Genomic DNA, 12316 nt, shown 5'->3' with positions numbered 1-12316 from the left:
AAAACGTGTTGACGAAGAACGCATCGAGTTTTCTTGCTCAAGCATTTGTTTTAAAAACCTTAGGTAAAGGTACAAATGAACAACGTTGTCCGTTTTGTTTAGCTTTCGGAATAAAAGAACAAAGGTTGCTAAGGGACAACACCCACCCGAAGGTCAGGCGACATGGGTTCGCGGCTCGCAATGCATGCTCGTTGATCTTGCGTGTTCAACAACTTTCTCCATTTAACAGAAGTGAGTTTGAAGGGTTCTGTAAAGCCAAGGAAATCGTCAGTTATTCGCCTCTTTGACAGTTTGGAGGTAGTATTTTTGAAATGTAGTACTCGGGGATGTGTTAAGAACAGAATGAGTTATCATTTATGGCTTTCCAGTCAAACGGGAAAGAGAATTTAGACATCTCACCGGCGGCAACCTAGACTCGGGATATCACGGCGGTCGTCGATATGCAGTCCAAACGAGAAAGGGAGAGCGACCGCGAACGGGATAGAAAAGCTTCTCGGCCTTCCAGAGGAAGCTTACACTCGCCAAGGAATAGTTCTGGGTCTGGTTCAGGTGTGATGATGGTGGGACCGAATTTTCGTGTGGGCAAGAAGATTGGATGTGGAAACTTCGGTGAACTCCGACTTGGTACGAACCTTAGTGGGCAACCATGTTTTAGACGATTTGTTTTGTATAAACTATGCCTTTTCAATGGTTTACTAGCTCCTTGTCTTATCATAAAAAACATTAAGATTACTCACTTATTGACTCTCTGTTGGCTAGGGAAAAATCTATACAACAATGAGCATGTCGCCATCAAACTGGTAAGTCGCGACTGACTTCACTTATTTTTCTTGGTGCGAAGATATCTTGACGAATTACAGGATATATTACCTATAGCTGATGGTAAATGTCGAAATATTTTTCTTTCGTAGGAGCCTATGAAATCTAGAGCACCACAACTTCATCTGGAATACCGATTTTATAAAGTACTCGGAAATGCTGGTAAGTTCACTTTGAGTAGTCAGTGAAAATGGTAGAAAGCTTTTAGCCTCGATGCGTTAAAGTTGATTGCGGCTTTGCAGGAAGTGCCAAATATATAGAGTGATCCATTGTATTTATCTTGGATGGGCCGTTGATCATAAGAGACATCCAAGCAGTAAACAGTAGGCCACGTTCACTTTTCCCCTTTTTAACTATTTCTTCTTTACATCACAACTCTTTCAGTTTTTATTTTCTCCACTTTTCGAGTGAATCTTGCATTGAGTTTATTATCATATTCCAAACTGTTACATGACCCGTTGGTTACCCGAAATCTGTCTCTCCAAGGGGATTACTGTATTGTAAAAGTTTTCTAAATATTCTTAATCCATGTAAATTTAGTTTCTGAAATAAGGGACGAATAAACGAGAGAAAAAGCTCCCAATTTGATCAAGGTCGTCATCTATTTTCTTTCCTGAAACGGCGTGAATTCGTAGGAATAACATTTCAGTCCGATTTTAGCTACGTTACTTCATCCTTTGTGTATTAGAAATAAAAAGAATTTCTCATCAATCATGTGGATTGTAACGCAGTACCCAACAGCGATAATGAAATCTCGCTCATTCAAGAAAAGCACATTTAAATACTCCTTTTGCATGTTAATCGTTCAAGGCTGTTTGGAAGCAAGTGCGGGCAAAATACGTTTGAATTCATCGTCATAACTTCAATTTGAGATATGGAGTTCAGAACAAACAAATTGCGGTATTGCCTATTCGGATCTGGCATTTTTGAGAATTTAGATGGGCAAAACGTTGATTTATTTTGAAAAATTTTTTAATCATCGAGGACAATATTGTCATTAATAATTTGACAATTATGTGACTCTGGGTATTCTAATTTTTTGGCTTTCTCGAAAGTTGACCTTTCATTGGTCGTTTTCATTTGAGATGTGTTTGATAAAATGGTGTGTAAATAACATGGTCTTTGTGACGATAAGTTTGTGATCGTAGCTCTTATGGCTTTAAATTCTTTACTGTGTTGGGGGTGACATAAATTTATTGAATTTTCCAATTTTTCCTTTCTTTATGCAGTTCTGACACAATTTAATGATGCAACCTTCTTTCCTTTAAACGTGACACTGTGGAAATTAGTTGAAAAAGGATATTTTTTATTTTTATGTTTTTTCGTTCACCAATTTTGAATATTTATTTCCTTCACAATTAGAGCAAGTCTTTTAACTTAATATCTAATAACAGCCAGCAACCTTAAAGCAGCAATAACTTTAAAAAAATTTCTCTCTGCATTTGAAAATCAGCAAATAATGTTATATCTGTTGAGCTGTTCTTGTAGTAAACAACAAAAAGAAGGCAGGATCAGACACTTTGACCAAACCCAAAGGGTGTTCAAATAGTTTGCTTTCACCACAAGCAGTATGTTCGAAATTTCAAGTTTCAGTTTAGAAGGGTGTTATAATACTCCTGTGAGGCTTGTATCAAAATTTCTGAAAAATGAACAGCAATCTGTGGTCAAATTGGTGCTATAAAGAAGGCATCTTACAATATATCAAGATCAAATGTGAGAGTATTTTGGACTTTCTCAATCATCTCCAAAGCAGATGGAACAAAGAAAATTACTGTTAAAATGTAACCCCGCTTGTAGGTGTAATAGTTGAAAGAGTGGAATGCTGGATGGCAGCTGTGTTTTCTCTTTATGCATATACAAAAATGATTAGAATTGGCTTGATGCAAAATTCTCAATAACTTCACTTCATCTTCATCTTTATGTTGTGTGTAAGACAAACATTTGTCTGACACAAGGAAATGAAAATTTTTTGTTTCTATTGTTGTTGTTTTAATTTATTATTATTCTTTTCTAACTTGTGGGAATTGTATTGGTGGCTGTGTGGAAATGCCAGTCTGCCAAACAAATTTCCAGGTGATGTATTGCAGCTGTAAGTAAGGGTTATGTTAAAGAGCAGTGAGTGGGCAAGCTTTGCTGTTTTATTCAGAAGGCTTTTTCTGGTGAATCTAGTTATGAATTTTAAACTCAGTCATATGGATGATTTTTATCTTAGTTCTTGATAAAGTACCTGGTACTGTTTGTCTTTTGGAGCACATCAACTTGGGTTACTTTTTAAATGGTAGAGAAGATCGTGCTACCTCAAGCATATATAAAACATTCTACTTGATTCATTGCAAATTTACTTAGGTGCTAGTGATACTTTTATCCTCATCACTTATTTCCTTCATACTAAGTGGAGTGTAGCCAATTTGACTATAATAACTTATTTAGATGAAATGTGTCCCAAAGTTTTCTGCTTAACAGTAATATCATTAAAATGACCATCATGTGGTGTTGTGATACAAGTAGCAAATGTTGAAATTAGGTAAAAATACACCAATGATGTAATGATTAAGGATGATGGCAATTTGTAAAAATGTAAAAATACACCTATGATGTAATGATTAAGGATGATGGCAATTTGGCAGGTTTGGATTGAAAAGATTAATTGGTTCTTAACCCTTTACACCCTAACATCAGTATGCATAATCTCCATACTGTGCTCTATATATTCCCTAAGGTGGTGACAAGGAGAATTTGTTTGACAATCAAGAGCTTTATCATTTATTGATCATTTCCTTTATTCTCATGACCTTGATGTGTGATTCAGGGGTGATATTGTAAAGAGATATTAGATACTAGTCACTCTCAGGGGTTGAACGGTTGAAGATAAACATGGATGCTAGATCACAAATTGTGAATTGCAAGTTTGAAATAGTGCCAAATCTCTTGCCTAAACCTTGATTCTGTTCTTCATGCAACAGCTTGTTGTTAATAGATAATGCAATGGAGTTGGGTCGGGGTCATTTTGTTGAGGTATCTAATAGTGCACAGGGGATTTTATTCAGCTGACACCATCAAAGTTCACTACTATTTTTCATATCATGTTTCTCCTTATCAATACTTTCCATCAAATAACTTGTTAGCTGTAGTCAGTTTTTCTGCACTATTGTGCAACAAAGAAATTGCAACTTATTTATTTGGAAAGATTATACAATTTACTTATTTAAGGTGGAGAAACTGTGAAGTTGATACAGCTGTTTAAAGCTTGTGTTTCTTCCTGAGAATTGGAGTGTTAGGCCATATTTTTCTATCACAGAGACTATGATTTCTTTCATGTGAAATAGTATACATGTAACCATGTAATACAACCTTTTACACAAAAGTTTTATAAAGGATTAGTGCGGGAGACAAGTTTTGAAACAAAAAGGTTACAAGAGATCTTGTGCAAATTGTTCTGCATAGGAGTTGACTTCTATGTTATTTCGTCAATAATGTGTTTGTAAAGAATGCATACTTTGTCTGACATCTTGGGCTTTAATGCATCTGGGTATCATGGTTGTTTAGACTACAAAATACATATTTTTTATTAAGTGGACAACACCTCCAATTTATTACATTAGCAAACTCTATGGTGTTATTTCTGTGGTTTGTAACACAAGGTATACATTTTGTATTGTATATTTGTTACTTTGGGATTCTATGCATGTGTGAGAGTTTTATGATTATTTAAGATGCATAGTGTATTGATATCATAGACAACTCCATGATACATGTATGTCCGCTTTCTGTTTGCTTAGAAGGGTTTTGCTTGCCTTTTTCTGTCAGCAACTCATGTAGGTGAGAAAGCAGTACTGATAGATTGTAAAACTTAACACCTGATGCTCTCTGCTTTTGTAGTTGAAAACCTCGGCTGAATCTTGTCTTTTTTCACTTTTTGAGGCAGATGCAACTGATTCTTTTGAATCTTTGAAAACATAGTTGAGGGGTCCTATGTAATCAGAGTATATACTGTTTAATGATGAAGTGAATACATTATAATGAAACTATGAAGTGATAATCACTTCAAGAAGAAAAAAATTGAAAAGTTTCAAACTGAAGTTCATTTTGACACTTTGCAGAGGGAGTACCTCAAGTGCATTACTTTGGACCCTGTGGAAAGTACAATGCATTAGTCATGGAACTTTTGGGACCAAGTTTAGAGGATTTGTTTGACCTCTGTAATAGACAGTTTAGCTTGAAGACAGTGCTAATGATTGCTATTCAGCTGGTAAGTGACATTTTTAAAAGGGTTTTTGTAGGGCTGAAAAGAGAACTGTCTGGGAAATGAATGGGAAATTAGGGCTGGATGGACCTGTATTATTATTATGACTGTAGGCCAACTAAGGGTTTGCTTACAGAGCAAGTGCCCTAACAAAATAAAATCTTAGCTGATTGGGAAAATCTCCTTTTGGAAGACAATGAGATGGAGGAACTGTTTTGTTGATTCAAACTTTCTTTTATTTACCTTGAAAGCTTCAAGAAAGATGCTTGCAGTGTAAACTGAAATCATATTTATTTTATTTCTGGGATATTATTAAATTTTGTCATAAATAAGTTAATTTGAGTTAGAAAAGTATAACATACAGTGTCAGCTATTTTGTGTAGTTTGAACTGTTAAGTTAGTTCTTGGTAATGTGCCACTGTTCTGTTTGTTTGTTTGTTCATTTTTTTTCCATCTTTTTAAACCCCAAGTTATCTTGGATTTGTGATTGCAAATCTCTTTGGGAATCTCTCTGAGTTTTACATGGCAATTGTGTGTACTTGAAAGAGTCAATAGTTATTTGGGCTCACATGATGAAAGCTAGAGTGTTTTGAACAGTAAACATATACTATAATCCATTTCACTCCTTTTTTTCTACAGATTTCAAGACTTGAATGTGTTCATTCTAAGAATATGATCTACAGGGACATTAAACCGGAAAATTTTCTTATTGGCCGGAAATCCTCAGGCAAAGAGAAAACAATTCACATTATAGACTTTGGTCTTGCAAAGGAGTATATTGATCCAGAGACTAAGAAGCATATACCCTATCGAGAACACAAAAGTCTAACAGGGACAGCAAGATACATGAGTATTAACACACATTTAGGGAAAGGTACTCTATGATTTTGAATCTTATTGTGGTCAGAGTTTGTGGAAAGAGTTAGTTTGTCACGTAGACAATAATTATGGCTCTTGAAGTGATATGGATCAATGCCAAAATTTGGACATGTTAAATTAATGTTTCCAGTTAGTGGGTGTTTATTTTCAAGTTTTTTAATCATTGTGTAGAAATTTTTTCAACATCAAGGATTAATTTCCAGAGTGGAGAAGTATACTCCATGCTATCTAAAAGATCTAAGATTTTATGTCTAGGGATAAAATTCTTGTTGTATCCAGAAAAAAATATATATATATTGGATATGGCTTCTGTCTTCTTTATCTATTACTGTTAGTAGCAGGTGTTGAGTATTCAATGTTGGCTACAAAATTAAATTGTAATATAGAAACTGGTAGATGGCACAATAATTTTGATAGGCCAAAAAATATCATTTTTACTCTCCAAAGTCTTTTTTTTTTAATTGTACAGGAGGATGAATTATGTTTGTAGCAATCATTTGGTTGTGTACCATATCTTCAGAGCAAAGTAGAAGAGAAAGTATTATCAAGAAGATATGTTAAATTTACAGTTATATATTTCTTGCATAACTTGTTTTCAGAGCAAAGTAGGAGAGACGACTTAGAAGCTCTGGGGCATATGTTCATGTACTTCCTTAGAGGTAGCCTGCCATGGCAAGGACTCAAAGTAAGTTAACTCTGAATTGTACTTGTTACTAAACTTTTGACCATAATTTGAGGTCTCGTATGTTTTGTGAAATTCTTTTTTATTATGTCTACAGTTTCTTTGTCATATTGCTTAATAGAAGAAAATTGCTCTTACTAACCCTTTATCTTCTGTGAGTGACCATAAATATATGTTATTTGCCGGCTGGGAGGTCCGTATAGTGAAAAACTGTGACCGAGGTCTTGAAAATACTGCCCGAGGCTGTAGGCCGAGGGCAGCATTTTCAAGACTGAGGTCACAGTTTTTCACCATACGGACCGACCCTTAGCCGGTAAATAACATATTTATTGTTTTTAAACTTGACGAAATTCTTTCCGAAAGAACCCGAATGAGTTATGGACGTAAATACGGCAAGATCTTCCATAAACTGAACAATTTTTGAGTGGGTAAATGGTAGTTAAAATAGAGGTGATGCAAATTTAAGAGAGATGCCTCAGCGAAACATTTTCATTTCCGTAACGATAAAGGTGATTTAAAAGGCTTCCAAACAAACTTTGAAACATTATTTTTACAAGTATCTGTCACAATCTGACACCTGTCAATTAGAGAGCGCGCAAGAAAAAAAAAAGCGTAGGAACATTTGAAAACAAACAGAACTAGTTTGGCAAGGACTGTCACGACAATGTTTTCTTCAAAATCAGTTAATGATCTAACGGAAAGTATTATTCACTCTCATCGACCATTCATTCATGTATGAAGATTTACCTCTGTTCATTAAGTAAACGGCGAGGAAAGTAATTGTGAGTAAATTCAATTTTTTTATTTTGAAGTTGTGAGAGTTTGCTCGTTTGTTTGCTGTAATGGCATGTTTAACTCTGATCTTTCCTTCACAAAAACTAAATTCAAACGGCACACTCCAACGAGACACAAGGGAATGTAATGCGGCCTTTTCTCAAAAAATTCCTTCAATTTCTGTTGTGCAATTTAAGGTACAAATGTCCAAATTGAACGGAATTGGAAAGACTCACCAGGAGCGTATATTTGTTGTAGAACTTAAATTAAAACTTTGCTCGCTCTTTCACTATGAACAAATTGCTCGAGAAAATTCAGATATTAAATGAATGAAAGTTCCATCGTTCAGTTTAACTGTAACCAAATACATCACGTTTCAACTTTCTGGGTACTTTTTGTGAACGATTAAAATTAATTGCAGACGGTTTTTAGGCCGCTTGTCAACCAACGTAATGACACTATTGTTTATACAAATTCATTCTGAAACCAATATTTTTCTGTCAACCAAAGAGATTTGATAGAGAGAAAAGAGAGGATTCATAAGTTATTTATCGGCTTGAGGTAGTGACCGACGTGTTTGCTTAAAAATACTGCCCAGCCGGAAAACGAGGTATATTATGAAAAATGACAACGAAAGTTGGGATGTACTCGGCGACTCATGAAAGCGTTACCGTGGCCTGTGGGCAGAGATAGGAAAATACTGACCGGGTAAAGAACCAATCAGATTGCAAGATTCGTTACCGTGCCCTCTAAAAAAACAATGATAGAATTTCTTTTTACTATATCTACACAATATCATGCAGACAAGCAATGAGAATAAAGAAATACATTAATTATAGGATTACTAATTGATCTGATGCCAAATTCTCCAAACTAACATTATGAGAATAGTTTGGCAGACAGTAAGGAGAATCACTAATGAGATCTTGGGACTTAAAGGGCTAATGACTCATAATTTTGTTTACAGGCAGACACCTTGAAAGAGAGATATCAAAAGATTGGTGACACAAAACGTGCAACACCCATTGAAGTCCTATGTGAGAATCACCCAGGTAGATATTGTGCAACCCATTTGAAGCTTTGGGCATGAAATATTGGAATTGTTAGAAGCATCATTGTTGTATTCCTTCTAAATCATAGATTTTTCAGTAACCTGCAAGGTACTGAATGTGGCCACAGTTACTTTTGTGTACCTTCAATACAACTTTGACTACTCCTTATGAATACTTGTCTCCTAGATGTTTATGTCTGCACAACACTTTTTTCTATTTTTTCTTAACAGGTTTCAGCTGTAAAAATATCGTGTTGTTTTTCCTTTTTAGAAGATTCATAATTCTGACTGCCTGATAGTGTTTGGGTGGCATTTAACATTAATTTCAAAATGTTTTTCTTTCAAACACAGATGAGCTTGCCACATACCTGCGCTATGTTCGTAGACTTGATTTCTTTGAAACTCCAGACTATGAGTATTTAAGAAAATTGTTCAAGGATTTATTTGAGAGAAAAGGCTACGTTGACGATGGAGAGTTTGATTGGACGCACAAGCAAATTGTAAGAGCACAACTATAAAACGTTCTAAATGTAATTTATTTTAACCTATGGACTTTGAATTTCCACAGTGGCCATCTTTTAGTAATGATCACCAGATGCACAACTTTTACCAGTATTATGATAAGTCTCAGTTTGTTGCTTGTTCTGATTCAGTGATTGCTGCAACTTAAATATTTTCTAATTTGACATTCCACAGCCTAGCCCTATTAATTCCCTGAGCCACTCAGATCAACACAATCAAAGGGATTCTCAGCTTCCACCCGGATATCAGAAAGGAAATGAGAGAGGAACAACCACTTCTGCAACAAACAAGGTATGATAGAGTGTCTGTCTTATGGCCTTGTTTTTCAAAGGGTTGACTTTGCTCTGTGTGCAGGGCTCCAAGCTTAATGTTTAATTAAGTTGCCTTTTGGCAACCTTCAATTGTAAAATGGTTGCTATAAGAAAAATCTTGAAACTTCAATGAAAAATTTATTGTGTGTGAGATTGTTGAAGTTATTATGCGGTATTTCCTTAGTCTGCGCAAGACAGAAAAGGTGCCTGGGCTGACAATTCACAAGCCCTGAAGTCTGCTGGACTACTGCCACCAACTGCAGACAGATTAGGGGGCTCTGTACAGGTGGTCAGTTCAACGAATGGGGACCTTGGTCCTGATGATGGCCGACACGAGAAGGGTGTTACCCCCATACATGCACAACAGCAACCCGAAGTTGAAGTTGTTGAGGAAACAAAGTATGTACTAACATTTACTATAATGTATTTGATCAATACTGTACTCCATTATCCCTATTGTGGAATGTGAAAAGTCCTTGTCTTTCTCCACTGGCAGCATAACTAAGAAAAGGTGTTGAGTGGTAATCTAGCTCAAATGTGAACAAAAAACCAAATCCAACATTGGTTAAGTAAAGGTTCTAAGGATTGATTTATTTAAAATGTGATTGAAGAGCTATTATCAACTTGGACAAAGAGCTGTTGCAGAGGAACACTTTTATGACAGGAAGAAAGTGCCTTTTTGATAGAGGTCTCTATTTACAGAGATTAAAGGTTGGAGCTGCAATCGCGGTCTGTGCATGGTGTGAAATTTAGGAAAAGTCTTAAAAAAAAAAACTTAATCAAACATTTCTATGTGTCTGCTCCAATGTAATTAAGCGGAAGATAGCATTTAGAACAGGTTTAAAGAAAGAAATGCAAGGGGGCTGCTTGTGACATTTCCTTTTGTCTTTATAGGTGTTGTTGCTTTTTCAAAAGGAGAAAGAAGAAGAAGCAGCCAGTGGCAAGACAGAAATGATATTTGCCTCCCTTAACATTTGGCTCATAACCAATAATTCTGTAGTATATTGATAAAGATGTTGGAACCTTTTGTAGAAAGTTGGGTCAATTTTATAATGAAATGAGATGGACTTAAATATAGATGCAGATCCTGAGTCTGTTATTATTCCATGAAGGCTTGATACATTGCACAAAATGAAGAAGAATGTCTAGTTAAAATAGTGAAACATTTTAATCTAGTTAAGCTTATTTGGAACAATGAGTATTTAAGGTGATTGACAGTTCATGTGTGCAAAAGTCTTTGGCGAGACTCCTTCAGTTGATTTTTGATAGTAATGTCACCAGATCATGCAGACAGTGCAGAATTTTGTGTGGATCTCTAAAAGATAAGATAAGGACAACACATCAATAAATTAGGACTGTCGATCACCTTAAACAATGACTATGGACATGATCCAACCATTTATTTTGGACTTTTATGAAGTTTGTTTCAATGATTTCTTTTCTATCTCATCAGTGATTATTTTTTAATGTGACAATTTTCTTATGTCCCTATGGCTTGCTTCAAATAAAACATTAAATTTAAGACAATCATTTAGTATCTCAACTGAGAACATACACTGTCACACTTTAGTGGCACTCCTATTTATTTTGTTGGAAATTTCAGTACATGTACAGGATTGAGACAGACTGAGTTGAGCAGTGCAAGGTGTTGCATTCCACATCTTTGTTTTTATCTGCCATCTCCTCTTCCAACTTCTGTGCTTTAGAGTATCTTTCAGTGGGCATTTTCCTTTCTGTGACTCTTGCTTTTTCTAATAGGGCTACTTGGTGGTCTGTTGAGCTGCTAAATGAACTTCAATTATTTTAAGCATCTAGCAATTATTGTCTATCTCTATGATCAGAGATCTTTGATACTTGAAAGAGAGAAGTAATAACAGGCTCACTTTTACTTGTTCAATATCTCAAAAGCAATAATTGTAATTTAATTAAAGTCTTGCCAGTGTTATTTTATCAGGGGGCTGAATTAGGACTGAACTCAATTTACATCCATTTTGTCCGATATACAGCTAGTGCTTTCCAAATCAAATTATAACTGGTTTTAAGAGAGCCTTTTGCTAAGTCAGAGCATACAGAAACTGTTATTTCCAAGTTATCATTATGATATTGGCTAACATCTGTTCAAGACGATTGTTAATCATTTCAGGTTCATGTGCTGTTGCCAATCACACTCAAAACACATGAGACTTTCCAATGTTGCTCACTTAAAAACATTTCTTCACTATGGGCACCTTTTCATTATTTGTATGTTGTAAGCTCTAACTTGACAGAGTTTGCATCCTATTTGTATGGCTTAACATTAAACAGCTTCAGAATCTATCACCACATTGTTGATGATCACAAACAAGGGAAGGGGACAAGATTTGATAAACATAACTACTGAGATCTAACCAGCATATTGTTCATCACTTGCCAATGGAGTTTTTGTTGTTGTTGGTGTTGTAATATTTTTTTATTATTTCCATTCCATCAACAGTCCATTTTACAGTTGCATGCTTGGTTGCCAAGCCCTTTATCAGGAGTGAGGCGAAGGGTGACCTTGTTATGATACAAATCTTGCTGCTATCAAATGTAAATTGCCTTGTTGTTATGCTAACTAGATACTGGTCTCTATCAAAACAAGGTCACCTTCATCCTCACTCTAAATTTAAGGATTGGCAGTTAAGTACACAACTATAAAATGGCTTATTTTCAAGACCAAGTGTTAGTCATCAACTAAAAAAAATTCCATTTCTATGATAATATGACCTTGCTCTTTAGATTCATTCTTAATTTCAGGCGTGCAATGTTGGCAAACCAAGCAACTTACCTTCACACTGGAATCTCATTTTTTGTGACAATTATTTCTCTCTTTAATTGTAAAGAAATTTCCTAGTGTCCTATCATAAGCGTTAATCTAAGTTGAGATCGTTTAGTTTGTATAACAAAAGGAAAATGTTCATTTCCTTGATAAAAAAAAAACCCTTTAAAGAAAGTTTTAAGATCTTTTTACACTTAATCATTAAAAGAATCCTTTTTCTCAAGTGGTAACTTTGTTC

General features: G+C 35.3%; 1 protein-coding gene across 1 annotated transcript; it reads left to right on the top strand.

Moving 5' to 3' along the window:
* The first annotated feature begins 155 nt into the window (after positions 1 to 155).
* LOC113680226 (casein kinase I) lies at positions 156 to 11597 on the top strand. The gene is made up of 11 exons (XM_027197244.2): positions 156 to 624; positions 760 to 800; positions 912 to 981; positions 4920 to 5068; positions 5702 to 5936; positions 6541 to 6626; positions 8365 to 8449; positions 8800 to 8948; positions 9145 to 9261; positions 9466 to 9680; positions 10176 to 11597. Exons 1-11 carry the CDS (start codon positions 441 to 443, stop codon positions 10234 to 10236), a joined length of 1392 nt encoding a protein of 463 aa, XP_027053045.2. The 5' UTR covers positions 156 to 440; the 3' UTR covers positions 10237 to 11597.
* The last annotated feature ends 719 nt before the right edge of the window (positions 11598 to 12316 follow it).

The sequence above is a fragment of the Pocillopora damicornis genome, chromosome 4, assembly GCF_964200805.1.
Source record: "Pocillopora damicornis chromosome 4, jaPocDami1.2, whole genome shotgun sequence".
NCBI classification, from domain to species: Eukaryota; Metazoa; Cnidaria; class Anthozoa; order Scleractinia; family Pocilloporidae; genus Pocillopora; species Pocillopora damicornis.
Note: the sequence above shows the minus strand (reverse complement) of the source record. Positions and strands in the feature narration are given on the sequence as shown.

Coding starts and splice junctions, on each gene's coding strand:
- LOC113680226 (XM_027197244.2), top strand. CDS start 441: ATGCAGTCCAAACGAGAAAGGGAGAGCGACCGCGAACGGGATAGAAAA. Junction 6,627..8,364: donor TGCCATGGCAAGGACTCAAA/GTAAGTTAACTC, acceptor TTTTGTTTACAG/GCAGACACCTTGAAAGAGAG. Junction 9,681..10,175: donor GAAGTTGTTGAGGAAACAAA/GTATGTACTAAC, acceptor TTGTCTTTATAG/GTGTTGTTGCTTTTTCAAAA.